Source organism: Rhincodon typus, chromosome 33 (genome assembly GCF_021869965.1).
Source record: "Rhincodon typus isolate 14 chromosome 33, sRhiTyp1.1, whole genome shotgun sequence".
NCBI lineage: Eukaryota > Metazoa > Chordata > Chondrichthyes > Orectolobiformes > Rhincodontidae > Rhincodon > Rhincodon typus.
Window position 1 is genome coordinate 16,998,353 of NC_063364.1, and position 22,690 is coordinate 17,021,042.

Below are 22,690 nucleotides of genomic sequence, written 5' to 3' on the forward strand. Positions count from 1 at the left end.
CACACACACACACACACACACACACACACACACACACACACACACACGCAACGTCTTGCCTTTTTCATTTCTCATCTCTACCCATTCTGGTTCACATCCTAAGTCATCCTTCTCTTCTGTTCTAATACTATCATTAATTAATAGAACTATGCTTCCACCTTTCAAAGCTCGCTGTCCTTCTTAAATGTATTGCATCTTTCAAAATTCAGGTTGCAATTAATGGCATCCTGTAGTTGAGGCATCATAGAATCACAGAATCCCTACAGCATGGGAACAGGCCCTTTGGCCCAACAAGTCCACACCGACCCTTGGAGCATCCCACCCAGACCCATCCCCCTATAAACACACCTAAGTTACACATCCCTGAACACTATGGGCAATTTAGCATGGCCAATCCATCTAGCCTGCACATCTTTAGACTGTGGGAGGAAACCGGAGTACCTGGAGGAAACCCACACAGACACGGGGAGAATGTGCAAACTCCACACAGACAGTCGCCCGAGAATGGAATCGAACCCGGGTCCCTGGCGCTGTGTGGCAGCAGTGCAATAATTTTATTTGGCCAATTCACCTCTTGGACAATCACAGGGAGTACTGCTTGGGAAACTCCAACTCTGATTTTTCTATCGTGGTGAAAACCAAGATTTCTAGGTTGGCAGTTCCTTGTTCAAAGCTTTCTAAGAATAATGCTTGTTTCTATCAGAACCTGATCATGGAATCAACCCGTTAGTTCACCAACAGACTTCCAAAATTAGTCACTGTCCTGGAAGACCTCCTTTCATACTATACAACAACACTGAAAATAAACACTAACAGCGAAATAAGCTCTTCCAATCAGTAGTATTGCAAACCTAGATAATTCCAATAGCTCTCAGTGTATACTTTAATTAGAAATGAAATATGAATATATGTGCTTTACCTCTCATGCCTCTTCCACACATTCCTGTTTGTGATTCATTTTTTCATCAATTTTAATCCTTTCCAAACATTAGTTTCAATGTTTTTGATATCTTCATTTCTTAACAATGTGCTTCTTTTCTTTATTCCCTGTTTTGACTCCTGCCATTTGAAACTTTGGATTGGAAGGGAATCCACAAAATAATTCTAAAGCCAGAAGTTGTTTGTTCGATAAATGAAAACCCAAAATATTGAAATGATTACTTTCCTGATTTGCTTGTGGCACAACCCAATCAGCAAGCAAATCAATCCTGCAAATGGGTTTCATAAACTCATTAATGCTGGATAATGGCTAAAACTGTTATATCAATGTGCATCACCAAAACATGACTGAAATGACCCAATCATTGTCGGAAAGTATTTGGGAAATGGGGCAATGTGCCAGAGGGATAAAGCGAAAGCAATACATGATTCCAAACACTACTGATCAGATGCCAGTCATACATCCTCCCTCACTTTCCTTCTGCATCTCAAAATATTTTTGATACATCATAGAGTCATACAGCATGGAAACAGATCCTTCGGTCCAACTTGTCCATGCCAACCAGGTTTCCCAAACTAAACTAGTCCCATTTGCCTGCACTTGATCCATATGCCTCTAAACCTTTCCTAATCATGTATCTGTCCAAATGACTTTTAAATGTTGTAACTGTACCTGCATCCATCACTTCCTCTGGCAGTTCATGCCACATATGAACCACCCAGTTATAGTTATAATTTTAACTGAGCCATTACAGATGCTGAGCAAAGATGCAGCTCCATGAGAAGGGTGGAATTCTGAGGAAAAAAGTGTAAGGTTCCAGCAGTTATTACAAAATGCATGTGTATATCTACGAATGCGACCATTCACAGAGATTGACAGACAGGCTGTCAAGATTTATGGATCATTTCAAAGCTTGTCACTTTTTATCAGCCTCAGTTTATTCCTTCCTACTATAAATGACGGTGTGTGAATAAATCTGTGTGGTGCCTGGTCCGAATGGTATGTGGTGACCATAATAATTGGATTTTGAAATAGTTTATGAAGTGTTGGGGTGTAATCCAAAGACAAAGACTTTTCCTTCCAGGTGGAATGTTCATCTCTTGGGAGCAGGATAGGGAGGCTTGGCTGATTTTAACAGCCAGGCCTAATTATCATGTCTTCTCCCAATTCATCAAAAGTGACTTCCTAATCTTCAAAACTAGCTTGGAGGCTGCCTCTGAGGACTGAAAGACGCAGTAAAAGTTGAAGCTCTAGTAAGGGCTTTTGCTGTTGCTTTGAGGGAGAGCCTGAGGCAATGTAGGCCCAAGGCTTTCTTGTGGGGCACCAGGTATTGCTCTCCTACTCAGGCCTCAAGCTAAAGTAGCACATTGGGCCAAAATAAAATAATTGAAATCTCACCTGTCTAATTAAACAGGAGCCTTATGTAGGCGTCCTTGACTCCAAATTAAAATTGCAGTCAGCCAACCAGAGATAGTAAAAGGGTGAGTAAGCTTCTTCATGATTTACCTTCCCAGTTAAAATTTTACCAATCATCTGTTAACCAGAGAATGCTGTCTCAAATCACAAGCTTGTGTGTTAAGTTTGGCTTGATTTTCAAAGCTCACTGTTAGACAAGAGAAAAAAAATGTCTGAAATAGCACTGAATCCCTCTTTTCCTTTTACATTTGGCAAACTCAAGCTGGAGCAGACTTTGTACCTTCTTCATCCTTTATTAATTTTAACAATGCTTTCCTTTCCTTCCGGCAATTTGCTTCAAGGCACCTAATTAAAAAATTGTATTTCCTTCCTTCAGACTCATTTGACATGATCAGGAGCTTTCCTGTGAAAGATAACCTTGTGACCAAGCAAAAGGTTCAGATGCATCTGGTCTTAGACTGATTTACATAAAGTTCCTGTTATCCAATCTGTGCTGGGTAACAGGTGCAGCATGTAAAGGCAAACAGAAACTTCCTCTCAGGACAGAAACGACTATTGAAATAAGGGATCAGACTGATTTTGTTTTTAGAATGATGGAAATGTATGGATGAAGTTCAGGTGAGCATATCTTTTATTTTCAACAGTGAGCACAGATGTTGGAAATACAACTTATTTGGGCTAGATTAAAGATGAGAAGATTTTTTAATTTTCCCTGGGGCGTTGGATCAAATGCAAAACAGATTGCTGGAAAAATTAGAAACCTGAGTTCGCCGTTGGCTTTAAAAAGGCAATTTGGAATGGTACAGAGCTATTATTGCATTGCTGGATTCATATAGGGAATGATGGGGCAGCAGATCAAGCCATCAGGAATAAAGCAAGAGCTTGCTGGTCCAGCGCTGATCTGTAATCTCGCCAACTTGTCTGACTGGACACAAACTATCCTCTGTAGTGGGAAGTCACACATGTTCAATAAACAACTTATGGGTCCTATCAGCATCAGCCCACACTAAGAACAGAAATAATCTCCTCCAAGAACAACTCTAAGTCACTCTAAAGCTGGCTACAAGAACATGACCAAAAGTGACCTGGAGTTATTGTCCATCTCTTCCCTCATTTGGAGAAGCAAGGAATGCATACTATCGACATGCATCAGCATCTGCATACCTCGGAGAGATTGGAAAGATAGGATATAGAGGATCTTCAAAATGAAATAACCTTCTGAATTAAATCATAGAAGATCACAGAATCCCTACAGTGTGGAAACAGGCCCTTCGGCCCAACAAGTCCACACTGACCCTTGGAGGGTCCCACCCAGACCCATCCTCCTATAACCCACTTAAGCTACACATCCCTGAACACTACAGGCAATTTAGCATGGACAATCCACCTAACCTGCACATTTTTGGACTGTGGGAGGAAACTGGAATACCCAGATGAAACCCAAGCAGACATGGGGAAAATGTGCAAACTCCATGCAGACAGTCACCCGAGGGTGGAATCAAACCTGAGTCCTTGGCGCTGTGAGGCAGCAGTGCTAACCACCATGCCACCCCAAATGAATATTGAGATTCTTGTTCCCCACTGGAATTCTCTCAGAATTCACAAAGTGTATCATTGCTAACTTCTTCTCACAATGTTACATTAATTTATAACTTCTAAAAGTCAGCATAGTCACATTTGCAAACTTTTAAGAATCCAAAGTTCAAAATGGTTCCATTTACTGCATTATCAACATCAAGTGAAGTAAAACTTGTAAAAGGGAATATATAACCTCCAAAAGATGTTTTATTACATGCAATTTTTTACAGACAGATAATTACTTCTTTCTATAGAGAACATATATATTGAGCTGACTACTTTTCTCCATGTGCACAATTTGCACTTTTTCAATCAATCTCTTGTTTTACAGCATTCTCTATTCCTGCATTTCATTCCACTTTTTTGGTCATCATTTTCCTTCCTTTTACTTAGGCTTCCAATAATTAAAGGCGTAGCACTCTATAATAAAATTATAGAATTCCTCTAGCAGATTCATCAGTCACCCACACACTAAAACATATTATTTTTGACTTTCTAGATTCAGTTTCTGATCTTTAAAAAGCTGGGTGAGGTCTCCAATAACACTACCAGGCCTGCCATTTTCCAATTCACTGTACATGTACTTGAGTTACTGAAAACATGCTCAGAATGCACTCGACCTTTGACTGTTTACATAACATGCTCTTTTCTCTGCCTGCAATCAGTTAAATATGCAGTGAAGTCTGCTAAAAACCTAATTTGTGTTTGAACTTTATTCCTTTTTTAAATATTCTGTATCTTTTGTTGTTTTCCCTGTATTCGTTGTACAATAAACAGTTTATTTTAACTAGGGATTGGAGAGTCAGCTGAAACCAATATGCAACAAGATGTAGGTAATAATGCACAGGCTGTTAAATCCAAGAGTCCCTCTGCTCTATGCCTTCTTATTTCATTCATAGCATTGCCTCTCAACTTGTGGTGGAAACAGAATTGCTAAACTGCAGCTTTACTGTGCTCACTTATCTTGTATCTTTTTTTAAATTTTTACTTGTTCTTGTGGATGTGGGCGATACAGGTGAGGCAACATTTCTTAACCCATCCCTGTTGCCCTAAAGGCACCAAACAGTCAACCACAAGCGTGGAATCACAGGTTCACATTAAATTCTGGGTTGTTAATCCAGCTTCATTACCACTCCTGCTAGTTGTGAAACCTGAATTCAATAGCTCAGTAATTTGTGGGCTGATACCAAAAAAGCTATCATGCATGTTGATGACAGCTGCATAAACCCACTGGTTCACCAATGTTCATCAGGGAGGTGCCAAACGTCTTCACCTCAGACCTGGATCAGATTCCAGTCAGAGAAGACAGCACAAGATGATGAGACTGATACTACAGTCTGCTCTTTCCTTCAAAAGGCTATTGAGAGTCACTTCAACAAAAAAGTGCAACTCAGGACCGGCAAAATTTCTTTTTTACAGTAATGATAGTCAAGAAATGAGTTCAGGAGATGATGCTGAAAGATAGTTTTGTATGCTCCCTCAAAAGCAAAAGACAGAAACAAACTTGGCGTATAATTCGAGGCAGTTCTTGTCTCAACTCTTTCGATTGCCTAATATAGATGAATAAACCGCTGCTGTACAGACATGAATTGTCCCAGTTTTGAGTTTCTGAGTTTTGCTGTTCACTAGTATTAGCTGATGCAACAATTGCGGTGACTCCACACACCCAGGCTAGTGGGGGGAAGAAGGGGCCACTGGGGAGGAAAGCAGCTAATTCCAGCAGGTAAGCTCGAGGCTTGTGGCTTCTGTTGTTCATCAGGTTAAACAGCAGAAAAAAATAACCCCCTCCCCATACACTCATGTTTGTACAGCCAGCTTACACCTTTAAGCTTTAGCAGGGGACAAGGGAGTATTTATATACGTACATTTTTTATACAAATTCTCTCAGCCATAAAAATGATCTGCTCAGAAGACAGTGCTTGGCTAATAGCTGAGCCCTTTCATTTCAATAAGACTGCATTCGAATTGGACCTAGATAATTATTAGGTACTGACATGTAAACCAAGTTAATCCAGCTCTACACCTTGTTATCTTAGGTATATCTCCTGACAGGGTTGGAGTTGAATTATTTCCGTTTTATTTTGCCTACATCAAAGTTGATTTGTCTTACATTGTTTACATGTGGGGTTAGCCCTACTATCACAGCATTGGTAAGAAAATGTACAGACTTTGTAGACGAATACAAACACACCTAGAATTGATATAGCTTCAATGCTGATGGTCAAAAGCATACAGTATACAATCTCAACCATTTTTTAAGTGAGTACTTGTCAGAGCATTGAGGATAGGGAGTTGAGATGTCTTGTTGCAGCTTTACAAGATGTTGGTGAGGTCATTTAGAGTACTGCATGCAGTTCTGGTCATCCTACTACAGAAAATATATTATTAAACTAGAAAGAGCACAGAAAAGATTGACTAGGATGCTACCTGGACTGGAAGGTTTAAGTTAAAAGGAGGGGTTGAATAGGCTGGGACTTTTTTCCCTGGAACATAGGAGACTGAGATCTATACAGGTCTATAAAATCATGAGAGGCATGGATAAGGTAGATAGCCAAAACCTTTTCTCCATGGTAGGGGAGTCTTAAACTAGAGGGCATTGGTTTAAGGTGAGAGGGGAGAGATATAAAAGGGTTCAGAGGAGCAACTTTTTTCGCACAGAAGGTAGTGAGTATCTGGAACGGGCTGCCAGAGGTCGTGGTGGAGGCGAGTATAACTTTATCATTTAAGAAACATTTAGACAGGTACATGGATGGGATAGATATGGAGGCATATGGACCAAACACAGGCAAATGGGACTAGCTTAAATGTGAAAACTCAGCAGCATGGAAAAGTTGGGGGTGAAGGGCCTGTTTCCAGGCTGTAAACCTCTATGACGCTAAACATTTAAATGAAGTATAATTAATTTTCAAACAGCATATTAGTTTCTGGTACTCTCAGAAAACAAAGGAGAGAGTTGTTCTATTCATAGGAAAATATCAGAATTATAAAAATAAATAACTTATTATAAGTATAAGCAATGATTGAAGAAAATATTTTGCATGTTAGAAATTGTTATCAGCAATATTATTATATGATACTATGATACTAATAGTTACTTCTGCCCTTATTTCTTTTCTGGAAGCATGGTCAAGTACATCTTGGAATAAAAATGCTGCTAACCATTGGGTAAAGTTCACTTTGTTAGACTGTTGGTCAGAGGGTAAAGCTCACACAAGCAAGCTGCATTGCAGACAGAAAAATTGGTCTGGCCAAGAATTCACAAAGTGTAATGTTTGGGAGATGAGGTATAATGAGAACCATGCTCACTTGCTCCAAACTATAATGGAAATTTAGCACTTGGAGGAAAAGGATCAAACCAGAAATAACCACCAAACATTACTGGAGATGAAGATTTTCCGTAAGAGTTCCCCAGCCAAACCCACAGGATATTAACAGTCAAAACAGGACACGGCCTCTGGAACTCACAAATCTGCTGGAATTATTGTTTCTCACTGTCTTAGCATTCCCAAATGCTTCTAGGAGTGGATTTGATTGAAGAATGATGTCCTTTATATGCTGCAACAGAGGAAAAAGAAATCCTCCTTATAACAAAATATTTCTCTATACACACAGAAAATTCTGTCTGAAATACTTCCTCATTATCTTGAAATGAACTTTATCTTTTCCAGCCACACAATAACACGGGTGATGGGGGAACTACACAATCAATCCAAGCAGCTGAGAAGCCTTGATAGAGAGTCCTCAAGAACTCATATTCTTGAACATTTTAGAATTACCGATCACAGCATTCATAATCGACAAAGTCTTTGATGGGTTCAAACACCATGAACTTCTAGATGGCATTGGAAAATTATTGAAGTAGAAACAATACATAAGGGTATAAGGAAAAGGCAGTGGAATGGTCATAGAAGAGATTGTGCAGATATGATGGGCTGAATGGCCTCCTTCACTGCCTTAGCAATTCTGTGAAGTTACCATTTTCTGGCCTCTGGACAAATCCATGTTAATGAGGCAGGAGGAAATCAACATGAACTCGATGAATTTCTGGGAAAATGCAAACATCCATGCAGCGGCATATTGGCATGAAAAATTAAAAGAAAACATGGCGTAATTAGATCTGGCTGTAAAATGATGTCACTTTACCTGTACTTTGGGCCCACCACCAGAGACTCTGGAGACATAACTCATGATGTATTTTGCAGCCACTGTCTTTCCAGCCCCACTTTCACCACTGAAGAGAAAAAAGGAAGACAGATCAATCCTTGTGTTTGCACTGCCCACTGCTACATGTGCTTGTCTCGGTCTGTGTAGAGCAACAGAAGAGTCATACCAGACTCAAAATGTTAAGTTTGTTTCTCTCTCCACGGATGTTGCCAGATATGCTGAGTTTCTCCAGTGTTCTCAGTGCTTGGACCAGAATCCATCAGTAGTTCTACTGTAGAAACAATTGCTGATTATGCTTGATGAGCTTGATGACCATTGTGGAGCCCACGACTGCTGTTGTGAAGAGTCTGCAGGCTGGCTCCAAAGAGAAATGAAATGTCGAGTTTGTGTACCATGGCTACATGCCATTTGACACACCAGAGGGTTGTTAATCTATGGAATTCCTTGCCCAGTGAAGTAGTTGACGCTACGTCAGTAAACGTTTTTAAAGATAAGGTAGATTTTTTTTGAACAGTAAAGGAATTAAGGGATACAGTGAGAACGCGGGAAAGTGGATCTGAGTCCACGAAAAGGTCAGCCATGATCTTATTGAATGGCAGAGCAGGCTCGAAGGGCCGGACGGCCTACTCCTGCTCCTAGTTCTTATTAGGGTAGGGAAGGGAAATAGAGGCCAATACAATATGCCAGTACAGCAAGATGCACATTCTTTTTGATGATGAGGTCAAGTGATCAGAGGTAGTTCGCTCAAGGGGAACTCCACCGCTCAGCCAATTCATGAGTTGGCGGTAATAGTTGTTCAGTGGGAAGAAAGGTGCTGCTTCTGAGCTGTCACACTATTAACTACACCCTTCCTTATTAGAATAAACAACTGTAGGAATACAAGCCGAGAAAACTCTTTTTTATCTTTCGATATGGATTTTCTCACTTCATTCTACTGACACCATTGGTGCTACGAAATGGTCCATATTAGTGCCGTTTGAATGGTGTGTCCTCAAGCATCTGACCTAAAGGTGGGTCATTGGCTCACTGCCTGCTGTTGCTTCAGCCTGAAACATTTTCCTTGGTAGTTTTTGTTGGTGGTGGGTTTGCCAATGCCTTCCCCTTCCAGAGCAGGGTGCAAAAGGCAAGTTCCAAGTCTACCTGACCATTACCGGAATTGAACCTGTATTGTTGCCACAATTCGAAAAGACACTTTAGCTGCGTAGCGAACCAGCTCCCTGTTTGCATGTTGACGTATACACCCTAAGAAAATTTGCTGCACACCAACATGATAAAGCCCTGTATCAGCCCAAGCTCTTTGATTAGTTAATAACCTGATACAGCAGAGCTGTGATTAGATGCTTTCAATTCCTGTTTGCAGCCAGTTTGTAAGTTGTATGTGTTACAGTATCAAGTTTTCTGTTGGCATCTAATGATTTGGGTAAGTTTTCAAAATGCTGGACATGATTTCTTCCTCATGTTTCACTTAAAATTTCTCGTAAATGCAAAACCACTTCTAAAAATCCTTTCCCTGTAAACTGCTCCAAACTCATGCATAGTAAGAGTTCCTGAACAAGATGACTGAACAGCATTAATCACATCCTGATCTTCAGTGCATGACTTCCTGTTCTCACCCTTTCCTCTGTCAATACACCCAAAAAGCTTTCCTACTATAGAAATCAGAACTCTGCTAAATGGCTTCCATTTCATTCATTTCATTGTGATTTTTGTACACAAATAAAATCATGATTGGACCTTCTATGGTACTGCAGAAATTAAGGAGGCCCATTGTAAGATGTTATTAAACCTGCTGGCTTTGGAGTAGAAATAAGACTTTACAAAAAAGAATGACTTAAATGACAGAAATGTAATCCTGCAAAGCTAATTTCAATGCTGAAACAAACAAATTGCAAATATTTGGAAATATTATTTAATGAAAAGTATGGAATGCTTTACTTGAGTGTCAGAAGGAAGAAGCAGATAGATTAAGAGTAGTGACCAAATCTATTTCGTCGTGTCAATCAAAAATGTGGCATCTGATTGAAGACTGAAGTATAACACCCACAGATCAACTGTGGTGTTATTGTTGTGGGAGCCATCAAATTTTCAATTAAGCAAAACAATTCTGGCACTCAACTCCAGACTTGGGTGACTGTCTGTATTGAGATTTCATGTTCTTCCTGTGCCTGCATGGGTTTCCTCTGGGTGCTCTGGTTGCCTCCCACAGTCCAAAGATGTGCAGGTTAGGTGGGTTGTCCATGCCAAGTTACACCAAAGTGTCCAGCGATATGTAGACTAGGCAGATTATCCATGGGAAATGTGGGATTATGGGAATAGGATGTTCTTTGGCAGGTTGGTACAGACGTGATGGGCTGAATAGCCTCTTTCTGCACTGTAAGGATTCTATGAATAGTTTCAATGAATTGCTGTTTTCAAATTGCTCACCTAACCTGATGTACAATTGCATTACTGATCTCCAACTTCTTTGTCTAGCCTTCATGCTGCTGACACCTAGTGGTTCCCTTTCATTCCGCTCTGCTCCATCTCCACCACGACTCCCTTTCAAAATCTCCTTTTCTGGGGTGTTCGTTATTACCCCATTAGACCTCTCAGAAAAATGTCCATCGGCACTACAGCATAAAAAGCTCCAAAAAACTGCATCGATATAAATCCAAAATACTGCAGATGCTGGAAATCTGAAATAAGTCTAGAAAATGCTAGAAATACTCAGCAGGCCAGACAGCATCAGTGGAGAGAAAATCAAGCTAACAGGCTGGATTATGAAAGGGTTAGGGAACTGGGGCAGAAGTTTGTCCTTGAGATCCCAATGCTTCCAAGGCAGTTTTCAATTTTTAAAGGAATGGCAGGTTGTTTTTGATGTGGTGCGCTTTGCGATCCCACATCAATTGTCATCAATTAACTGCTCTTGAACTTGTTCAGCACCCTCTGTACTTGATACCGTAATTCTCAATGTTTCTGTTGGCTAGGCAGAACAGTCTGCTCATGTACAGTTGTTGGGTTTCTCCATGGGGCCCAAGTAAGTCTCTTCAGAGTTGATGATTGTTCATTAATGTGTACGAGCCAACTAGCACCAGCACAAGCACTGCTTCTAACCTGTCTGCCATGGCTACTCTCCACTATGTTTGACCTCCTGGGTTTTTGCCTCCAGTTAACAATGTAGCAGCAACCTCCAATATTGCTGCTGCCTGACATGCTGCAGGAGTTGCTCGCTGCCACTAATTTGGCACCAAACTCATATTGTGATCACTTGTGCCATCTGCACCTAAAAATTGCCTTGTAAGAGTGATGCACCCCAATGCTGGGTCAGGGCCTAGAATTCATCCCAGCGTCCACCCAACCCCTTTGAAAATCCAGTCCAATGTTTCAGGTCGATGACTATTTATGCAAACACTGCATGCTGATATTGCTGAAGAAAGAAGTTGATGTGGGGCGGCCCTAAACCCCACCTCTTCCTCCGTTACATTGATGACTGTATCGGCGCCGCCTCGTGCTCCCATGAGGAGCTTGAACAGTTCATCCACTTCACTAACACCTTCCACCCCAACTTTAAGTTTACCTGGACCATCTCTAACACCTCTCTCCCCTTCCTGGACCTCTCTGTCTCCATATCGGGCGACCACCTAGAAACCGATATTCATTTCAAGCCCACCGACTCCCACAGCTACCTAGAATACTCCTCCTCCCACCCACCTTCCTGCAAAAATGCTATCCCCTATTCCCAATTCCTTCGCCTCCGCCGCATCTGCTCCCAGGATGAGGCATTCTACTCCCGTACATCTCAGTTGTCCTCGTTTTTCAAGGACTGTAACTTCCCCCCCTCAGTGGTCGAGAACGCCCTCAACCGTGTCTCCCACATCTCCCGCAACTCATCCTTCACACCCTGTCCACGCAATAAGAACCAAAAAAGAATCCCCCTCGTCCTCACGTACCACCCCACCAACCTCCGGATCCAACGCATCATCCTCCGACACTTCCGCCATCTGCAATCCGACCCCACCACCAAAGACATCTTTCCCTCCCCACCCTTATCTGCTTTCCAGAGGGACCACTCTCTCCGTGACTCCCTTGTCCACTCCACACTCCCCTCCAGCTCCACCACACCCGGCACTTTTCCCTGCAACCGCAGGAAGTGCTACACCTGCCCCCATACCTCCTCCCTCACCCCCATCCCAGGCCCCAAGAAGACTTTCCACATCAAGCAGATGTCACCTGCACATCTGCCAATGTGGTATACTGCATCCGCTGTACCCGGTGTGGCTTCCTCTACATTGGGGAAAGCAAGCGGAGGCTCGGGGACTGCTTTGCAGAACGCCTACGCTCGGTTCGCAATAAACAACTGCACCTCCCAGTCGCGAACCATTTCAACTCCCCCTCCCATTCCTCAGACGACATGTCCATCCTGGGCCTCCTGCACTGCCACAACGATGCCACGCGAAGGTTGCAGGAACAGCAACTCATATTCCGCTTGGGAACCCTGCAGCCCAATGGTATCAATGTGGATTTCACAAGCTTCAAAATCTCCCCTCCCCCTACTGCATCCCAAAACCAGTCCAGCTCGTCCCCGCCTCCCTAACCTGTTCTTCCTCCCACCTATCCCCTCCTCCCACCTCAAGCCGCACCCCCATCTCCTACCAACTAACCTCATCCCGCCCCCTTGACCTGTCCGTCCTCCCTGGACTGACCTATCCCCTCCCTAACTCCCCACCTACACTCGCCTTTACTGGCCCCATCCCCGCCTCTTTGACCTGTTTGTTTCCTCTCCACCTATCCTCTCCTCTATCCATCTTCTATCCGCCTCCCACTCTCTCCCTATTTATTTTAGAACCCCCTTGCCCTCACCCTTTTCTGATGAGGGGTCTAGGCCCGAAACGTCAGCCTTTCTGCTCCTATGATGCTGCTTGGCCTGCTGTGTTCATCCAGCCCTGCACCTTGTTGTCTCTTGTCAAAGAAGTTGATGTGATGTTTTCAAAAGCATTTAATGAAATGCTACAGCAATCTTTCTTTTTATTGAGCTATGAAAGGAGGGGCAAAGGGAGCACGAAAAAAACACTGATTTGCAAAAGGATTAAATAAAAGTTTCAGGTGTAATCTTCCAGGGCCTGAACAATGTGGGCTACGACAAAGAAATCTGGCAGGATCATACAAGAAGTCCAGCAAGGTCCCTGTCGATGTCGAGAACAACTCATCTTTTAACTGAGTTCCAGCCATTAAGGCTATATTGTCACCTGCAATGGTAAGTTGCCATTTAAGGGGGTTTATTGCTTGTTAATGGCTTAATAACTGCAGATCTTGTGTCGTTAATGCGCACCACCTGCTATGAGCAAACTAGATGCCAAGAATTCTCAACGGGGAAGTCAACATAGGTACCTGGCAACTTCAGCCTGCCATGTACTCCAAGAAACCTCCATACTGGACACCAGGTACCAACACATTAGGCTAAACTCTAGGGGCACTGGCTACATAAACCCCATGGCACCTGACATGTGCAAGGGTTTAAGATCCCTCATGGCACATCTCCAATCCACTTACTCTGTACCTCAAAGCTGCAGTTTGGACTCAGGGACACATCCAGCCCATGGACTGGGCTAGACTACATCTCTGGGCTGTTTACTTGCTCTCTTAGCACTCACTCAATTTCAGCCTACCCTGCTGCTCACAGCATCCTTGCCTTGCCTTCATCACAGAATCTCTATAGTGTGGAAGCTGGCCGTTTGGCCCACCAAGTCCACAAGACCCCTCTGAAGAGCATCCCACCTAGATCCAATCCCCTACCCTGTCCCTGTATCCCTGCATTTCCCATGGCTAATCAATCTAACCTGCACAAAGGGGAGGCAATGGTCTAGTGGTATTATCACTAGACTGTTAATCCAGAGACCCATGTAATGTTCTGGGGACCTGGGTTTGAATCCCACTACAGTAGATAGTGGAATTTGAATTCAATAAATATCTAGAATTAAGAGTCTATTGATGAATCCATTGCTGATTGTTGGGAAAAAATCCTATTTGGTTCACTGATGCCCTTTAGGGAAGGAAGCTGCCATCCTTAACTGGTCTGGCCTACTTGTGACTCCAGACCCACAGCAATGTGGTTGACTCATAACTGCCCTCTGGGCAATTAGGGATGGGCAATAAGTGCTGGCATAGCCAGTAATGCCCTCATCCTGTGAATAAATTTTTAAAAAATCCCTGGCCACTATGGGCAATTTAACATGGCCAATCCACCTGATCTGCACATATTTGGATTGTGGGAAGAAACCAGAGCACCCAGAGGAAACCCAAACAGACACAGGGAGAATGAGCAAACATCACACAGACAGTCACCAGAGGCTGGAATCGAACCTGGTGCTATGAGGCAGCAGTACTAACCACTGAGTCACCGTGCCACCTTGCCCCTTAACCAGGGATACCAGGCTGACAGTACTGCTGTATTGCCACGTAATTTAGTGCAGGCACAAAGCCAGGAAGCTTGTCATGGTTGTTAGCAGTCCTTAGTCTAATCAAGGGAGATAGCCTTCACTCAAGGTGTCCTGGCATTGTAAATTAAGGGCAGCCTCTGATATCAGTCTAGGGGCTTGGACACAATCAGTCAGCTGCTCGTTGCAGTTAGAGTCAAGATGAATGGTAGAATGGGACTAGAATCGGATAAGATGAGCACCACAGGGGCGGGATATGTGTTTACTGAGGTGGGTTTGGTAAGATGCAGTGTGAAAACCCGCTAGGCCTCAGAGAGAAGCCATGCAAGTTACAGCCAAAAAACGAGAGTCTTAACTCATGATCTATCACTCATACACACCATTAATGAAGTCATCATGATCACACAACTTCCCATCTATCTTTAGCCAAAATTAGTCATAGAGAACTTAGAGTTGTACAACGCAGAAACAGACTCTTTGGTCCAACTTGTCCATTCTGACCAGATATCCTAAATTAATCTAGTCCCATTTGCCAGCATTTGGCCCAAATCCCTGTAAACCTTCCTATTCATACACCCATCCAGATGCCTTTTAAACGTTGTACTTACACCAGTCTCCACCACTTCCTCTGGCAGCTTATTACATATACGCACTACCCTCAGTGTGGAGAAAGTTGCTTCTTAGGTTCCTTTTATATATTTCCCCTCTCACCTTAAGTCAATGCCCTCTAGTTTTGGACTCCTCTACCCTTGGAAAAAGATCTTGGCTAATCACCCTATGCATTCCCCTCAATATTTTGTAAACCTCTATGAAGTCATGCCTCAGCCTTCGCTGTTTCAGGGAAAATAGCCCCAGCCTATTCAGCCATTCCCTATAGCTCAAATCCTCCAACCCCAGTGACATCCTTGTAAATCTTTTCTGTACACTTTCAAGTTTCACAACATCCTTCCTATAGTTTGGAAATCAAAATTGAATGCAGTATTCCAAAAGTGGCCTAACCAATGTCCTGTACAGCCATAATATGACCTCCCAAGTTCTATATTCACTGCACTGACCAATAAAGGCAAGTGTACCAAATGCCTTCTTCACTACCCTGTCTGTCTGTGACATTGTGGAATTTTTACAGGTTATTCAGTTACATTATTGTTTGGTACACTTTCACAATAATACAAACAACAGTGGCTGACACACTGATTTCATACAGACATTCATGCAACTCGATGTCTTCAATAGCAAGTCATCAAGTCCCACAAGGGCAAAGTTGGTGGCTCCTATTTCAAGGATCTTACAATAGAAGAGCTTCCCTAAAACTAAAAAACAATGCACACATTGTCATTATAATTAACAAGCACACAATTTCTCCAGTCTCACATTGTGCCACTTTTCACAGCTGGACAGAATAGGGCACAACATAAGTTGCATTATAATTGACTTTTGTAAAACTGGGGCAATGGGCAGTCTTGGATTAGACTGGCCTCGCCCATCACTCACTGAATCCTGCAGCGATTTCAGCATGTGAGTGTAGATATGCACACTCATCACACTGGGGCTAAAATGTTGCCATGGTAATGAAAAAAATCAGGCGCAGTGTAAATGCTGACAGAAACAGATCTCCAGGACAGCTCTAGAGTAAAAGGACTCGGATTCAAGCAGAATGAAAGCCTAGGAGGTGTTCTCTTCAAATGCACTGTGGTAACAATTAATGCTTTGAATAATTAATCAAAGCCCATAAAAGGAAAAATACAAAGGAAACAAAATAGCTCCTTTGCATCAAGAATGGAAACAAAGTAACCAGGAAATCTCCTAGGTGCAAGCATTTTTATTGATTATACATTACCATCGATTATTTGCATAATGCAAAGAGAAAACTCATTCCCCACAAAATACAACGATTATGTCACTGGAATAAACCTGACTGTGAGGAAACCAAGCTTTTTTGTAGCTGTTAAGTGTTGGGTCACGTCAAAAAACAATGAGTCATGTAGAGAGAAAGGCTGCTAGAAAAAAAAACACCCAGTGGATAACTTTTGTGAGTTAGTCGGTTACAAATCAAAAAGGGGAAAAAATCCTCACATTATGTTTTACTCAGCTGCAAAAAAAAGTATACATATTGGATTACCTGATGATGACACATTGATTTTCCCCATCAATAATCATGTTCCGATACATGTTATCTGCCAGAGCATAGATGTGAGGTGGATTTTCATATGGGGCCTAGATTATGGGGAAAGAGGCAATGTTAATGGAAGAACAAAGATACGGAAGACACAAATCCCATAAGCAATTCCCACGGCGCCCAGTCACCAACAAATGAAGCTGGGCATTAAATAGCATGGTCTGAAGGAAACGAAGACCAGGAAATAATGGCAGAATTTAATATCGTGCTATGTGGTAACTCAGTGAATGTCAGCTGCAGCAGGATGAGGGCCTTAACCTGGTATAAATCACCCACATTTGGCCTTAATTAGCATCCTGTTGGGAAGAATGTCCACAAGCATGCCCACTCAAGACTTAATCAGATGGAGGACACTAAGCGATGGAGGCCCAGACTACAAATTTAATATGGAAGGGGCCTTAAATCCAAGGGGACCTTCAATTCAAAAGATCTAACAAGTCAAGAACACTGATCTTGAACGCTGATTAAAAAACTCTTGTAATTGAACTGTGACAAATCAAGGCCTAGTTTCTTAACATATCCTCTCCACTGGGAGTCAGTTAGCTCAGTTGGCTGGGTGGTTGGTTTATAATACATAGTGATGCCAACAGCATGGATTCAGTTCCTGCACTAGCTGAGGTTACCAGGAAGGACTCTCCTTCTCAATCTCTCCTTCGCCTGAGGCGTGGTGACTCTCAGGTTAAACCACCACCTGTTAATTTCTCTCTAATGAGACAGTGAAACTGTGGCAACTTTACTTTTCCTCTCAGTTATTTCAACAAGGTATTAATCCAGTCATTTCAATTCCATTCAACTAAAGCAGTGAATTTTAAGTAACCCATGTTTGTGCTGCATGATGGGAAAGTATGTCAAAAAACAGAAAAAAAAGTATTTCAGCAAGTTGAAATGGTACAATTCAGCAATAAGCAATTGACAGGGTTAGGAGAATGAATTAAGATATGCAAAGTTAAGCACTTGACAAAGTTACAATAGTACGATCATGGAAATATAGGAAGGAGGAAGGGATGGAAATAGAAAAATATAAATGTGCATCATCAACAAAAGATATAGAGAAGATTTCAAAGGAAATGCCTATTGTGCCTGTACCATCCCTTTGAAAGAATTATCCTATTAGTTCCACTCCCCTGCTCTTTCCCCACATGCTTACACGTCTTTTCCTCCCCAAGTATTTATTTTGAGGTTTTCTTTAATTAAAAAATTCATTCCAATTTGTATTGCAAATTGGTAAACTATATTTTGAGTAGAAGTAGAACAACTTTTACCCATTCCACAACAGTATTTAAAATATTCTTTGAAATGAATTCTACTTTATTTTTTCTGCCCACGTTGACTTGGAATAGGATTTCATCAATATTGATAGCCCTCTCTTACCGCTCCAGTGAGCTTTCATGTGTGAGACTAAACAGAGAATGTCAGTAACTATACTGCCACGTTGGGTATTCGGTCAGAGTCATACAGCACGGAAACAGACCCTTCAGTCCAACTCATCCATGCTGACCAAGTTTCCCAAACTAAACTAGTCCCACTTGCCTGCACTTGACCCATATCCCTCTCAACCTTTCCTACTCATGTACCTATCCAAATGTCTTTTAAATGTGGTAACTGTACTTGCATCAACCATTTCCTCTGGCAGTTCATTCCACATACGAATCACCCTCTGTGTGAAAAAGTTGCCCCTCAAGTCCCTTTTAAATCTTTCTCCTCTCACCTTAAAAATATGCACCATAGTTTTAAATTACCCAACCTAGGGAAAAGACCTTTGCTGTTAATCTCATCTATGCCCTACATGATTTTATAAATCTTTAAAAGGTCATCCCTCAACCTCCTATGCTCCAGAGAAAAATGTCCCAGCCCATCTAGCCTCTCCCTATAACTCAAACCCTCCAGTAATGGCAACATCCTGGCAAATCTTTTCTGAACCCTCCACAACTTAATAATATCCTTCCTATAGCAGGACAACCAGAACTGTAGACAGTACTCCAAAAGTGGCCTCACCGACATGATGATACAGCCTCAACATGATGTCTCAACTCCTATACTCCACGGTCTGGGCAATAAAGGCAAGTATGCATAACGTATTCTTAACCACCTGGTCAGGTAGGCTCTATTCTCAAAACCATAACATTCTACTTATGCTGTGAAGAGCCCAAAAGGCTTTCTGATTACCTTATAATGTGTCATGATGCATGAAAGATGTCATAGTATCCCCTCAAGAATGAAACTACAAAGGACTTGATCAGGTTTGAAGAAAATAGCATATACATAATTACTTGAAAAATAGATATTCTGAAGCAGCTGGAGTAATATTACAGGGTACACACTGCTCAATAATAATCCCTATAAACTGCACAGCCAAGTAGCAACCTCCATGGCTGCCCCAAGTTGATCCTTTTAAATTACTGCACATGTAGGTAATTAAAACTGAACTGCTATTTACAAACTCAAGACAATACCATGGATGGAATCTTACAGAGGCCCGAGTAATGTGGGCTATGGTAAAACTTGTGGAAGAATCAGGTGAGAAGTCTGGCGAAGCCTATCTCATCATTGGGAGCTTTTGTTCTGCACCTTTTAGGCGTTTGCCGAGTGGTATGGCAAATTTTTTGGTAGGCATCAGTGAGTTGCCAGTTAAGGGGTATTACATCTTTTAAATGCCTTAGTAGCACCCAAATCACCTCATTAATATTCAGCTTCCTATCTTACCAAACATGCTGAACAAGCTAGATACTGATAATCTGCGACATGGATATCACAGCGGATACCTGGCAACTTCAGCTCATCATCATGTGCATTGAAGGATTTCCATGTTGGACATTGGGTCCCAACGTCTCAGGGAGTACTCCATGGGCACTGACCACATACACCCTACGTCCACAGACATTGGCATTTGACATGTGCGAGCCATAAGGACCCTCATGGCTCATCTCCAGTCCACTTACATGTTACTCCTGCACTTCACTGCTGTACTGGCAACCATCATTGTAAGGCTGCAGCAAGGACACTTTGCACACAGGGTTATGCACCGAGCTCATGGATTAGATCAGGTTTCACCTCCAGGCTTTTTGCTTGCTGTCATTGCATGCACTCACTCAGCCTACCTTGACACTCACAGCATCCCTGACTGCCTTGCATTGTCTTTTTGCACTTTACACCATCAGCCAGATGGTATGACAATTCCTACTATTTTGAACAAGTCTCAGCTATGTTTAGAGTATGTGCAAAAATCTTTACTATGAGCAGCAGAAGCCTCCCAGTGTATGACATGCCTAACTACTTTCCAACACAGGTCACTGTAGAGACATCACGAGTAGAAGCAGGAACTGTGCCTGATCTCCCTTCTGCTGCTTTGGGGACCTGAAGCCAATTCTGATGCATGTAGCATAGTCCTGGCCAGGCCCTAATCTGGGGCTCCTATTGGCCAGTGTGGCACATCTTTCACCCGAGCAACTGTTATTGCCAATTTTTTCTCAAATCTCCCACTTTTTGCCGAGTGAAGTATACTCACTGCTCCTTGATACATTTCGATTTCCTTTTCTCCAAAGTAGGGCATCTGTTTGAATGGGTTCACAGAGATAAGCACAGGCCCAATATATGTCTGCACCATCCTGGTTAAGGTTCCACTTATTAGCATCGAACAATTTATTAAAATCTGTATGGAAATAGTGTAGACAGCAAAGAAACTTCTTTTCTGCAAGACCAGGAATAAAAGGAATCACCTCAGAGCAACTCCAACAGGCTTCCTTCAACATTTCTTATTAAGATGATGATGAGATGTACATTTTAAGATGCTGAATTAGGTGAAGCAGTAAATCTGCCCAATAACTCCATGCTTTGCTACTATCTGAATTCCATTCATAAACCAAATTCTCATTCAATTCCTTTCGAAAGGATTTAAACTGTCCTGCATGTTACACTGGTGCCAGTGTTGGTAGTGGTTATTCAGCAATTCAAGGCACTGAGCTAATCAAATAGGTGGTAGTGAGGTGGTAGAAAGGTGGTAGTGGTGTTGGTGAGGGTGGTGGATTTGTGGAGGCTAGGGATGGAGGTGGATGTAGGGGTAAGCATTATGTTGGTGGGTGCTGAAAAGTTAGTGGGGGTGGTTAGGTGGTGATGTTGGGGGTGAGGGAGTGGTTGGGGCTAGGGATGATGGAATGGGGTTGTGCTGGTGATGGTGGTAGGTGGTAGTGAGGGGTTGGGGGTCGTGGCGTTGGTGAGGGGTTGTGTGGTAGCGTTGGTTTTGGCAGGGACACAGATGTAGGAGGGAAATATTCACATTACAGTGGGGGGAAATTCAAACAGCAAAGATTCAGAAACCAGAGTTCTCTTCATCTCTCAATACTGTATCCTTCCCTTTAAATTAACCAAAAAAGTTATTTTATGTAAAAACAGAAACTGCTGGAAAATCTTAGCTGGTCTAGTTGTGTCTATGGAGACAGAAACAAAGTTAACATTTTGAGTTGAATGTACTCTTCTCTGGATCTGATAATAGGCTGGTTCTGTCCTGGTTAAGAGTGGCCAGGTCAAAGTTACTTGGCAACCAATTAGTTGGAAGCCGCTTGACAATAGAAGACATGCCAAAGCTATAGGAGTCTGTTGATTGGTCAGATGCACAATTCAAACCACAATAATAAATAAAAAATACTCACAAGAACTTCCATCCAACTATCTCTATCCAATGTTTAATATTTTCAGACACCATATCCACAAACTTTCACTTTCTCCACATCTGATTCACTGCAGAAATTTACCAAGACTCTTTTGACAGCACCTTCTAAACCTATGACCACTGTGATCCTGAAGGAGGGAAGCAGATACATGGGAACCTGCAAGATCCCCTACAAGCCACTCACCGCCCCAACAGAAATATATCAGCATTCCTTCATTGTCGCTGGGTCAGTATCCTGGAACTCCCTCCGCAAAAGCATTGTTGGTATACTTACACCAAATGGACTGCAGGGGTTCAGAAACGTAGCTCACCACCACCACCTTGTCAAGGGGCAATTTGGATGGACAATAAAAGCTGGCCCATACAGCGACACCCACATAACATGAATGAATTTTTAAAAAGAGACCACTGTTCTCGTCAATCTGCACTGTTCTTGCTGTAAAGCCTCCAAATCACAACTATTGCAGGTATACTGTACACAGTCTACAACTGATCTCTTCAAGAGTCAATAATAGTTACAAAGCAGCATCCAAATTATGTGCCCCAGACTGCTCATGATGCTTATTAGAGTTATGGAACACAGAGGGCAGAATGTGATGCCTACTCCCTTGGTGAGTTTTGTGATGACAGCATTTAATCTAGCCGGGTTGGGGGGGGCACGTATAATGTTTTTGTGCCTTTACTGCAATTAAGTCTGTAGCAAGAAGACTTTCTTTGTTAACTGAGGCACTTAAGTGGCAACTAATGCCCACTTGAGGACCTCATCTCAGTGCTGCTGGGAATCAACAGTAAGCAGGGGTTTCGCCATGTGGGAAGCCCAAGAAGTAAACCCTTTTGTGGTTGCTCAGTGCCTGATCGAACAGCCCAGCATTGAGAAAGACTGGGGTTAGTGAGTGATGCACATAAGCCCGGCTCTTGCTGCCGATACCCTGTCTCCTCAAAGTCTACCCTACAATATCTCTTCAACCATCATTCATCTGTGACCTAGATCCTTCAGCAACCCTGGCCATGGCGGCTGTATTACCAACAGTAGCCGCTACCAACCAATGGCGTGGCCAAACAATGTTGAGCTGCCAGTCTCTAATTGGCCAGATGCTCTCAGCGGGTGGAACCTCCTTCCCACCCACATCTTCTTGATTGCGGGGAACACCCACCACTGCTGCCCTGTGGGGTGCCTGATTGGAATTTAATACAGTGGGCCTTCTAGAAGAAAGGTGGTATTGGCTCTTGTCAGTGGGGCAAGTCTGAAGCCCTAGTGCTGCTCCTATCCCAGGTCCATTGCCGGCTCTCCCTTTGGCAAGAGCTTACGTTAAATTTCATCCTTAATATCAGTCAAC

At 42.6% G+C, this 22,690-nt stretch overlaps 1 protein-coding gene across 1 annotated transcript in view; it reads right to left on the reverse strand.

Moving 5' to 3' along the window:
* The window catches only part of myo1ea (myosin IEa), a 135,747-nt gene that overhangs the window by 68,469 nt on the left and 44,588 nt on the right, over positions 1-22,690 (reverse strand). Inside the window, exons 3-6 of the mRNA XM_048615726.1 lie at positions 20,193-20,282; positions 16,631-16,725; positions 8,078-8,165; positions 7,400-7,489 (exon numbers count right to left, since the gene is read on the reverse strand). Of these exons, the coding sequence (XP_048471683.1) occupies positions 7,400-7,489; positions 8,078-8,165; positions 16,631-16,725; positions 20,193-20,282 (363 nt within the window). The remainder of the gene's footprint in view (positions 1-7,399; positions 7,490-8,077; positions 8,166-16,630; positions 16,726-20,192; positions 20,283-22,690) is intronic.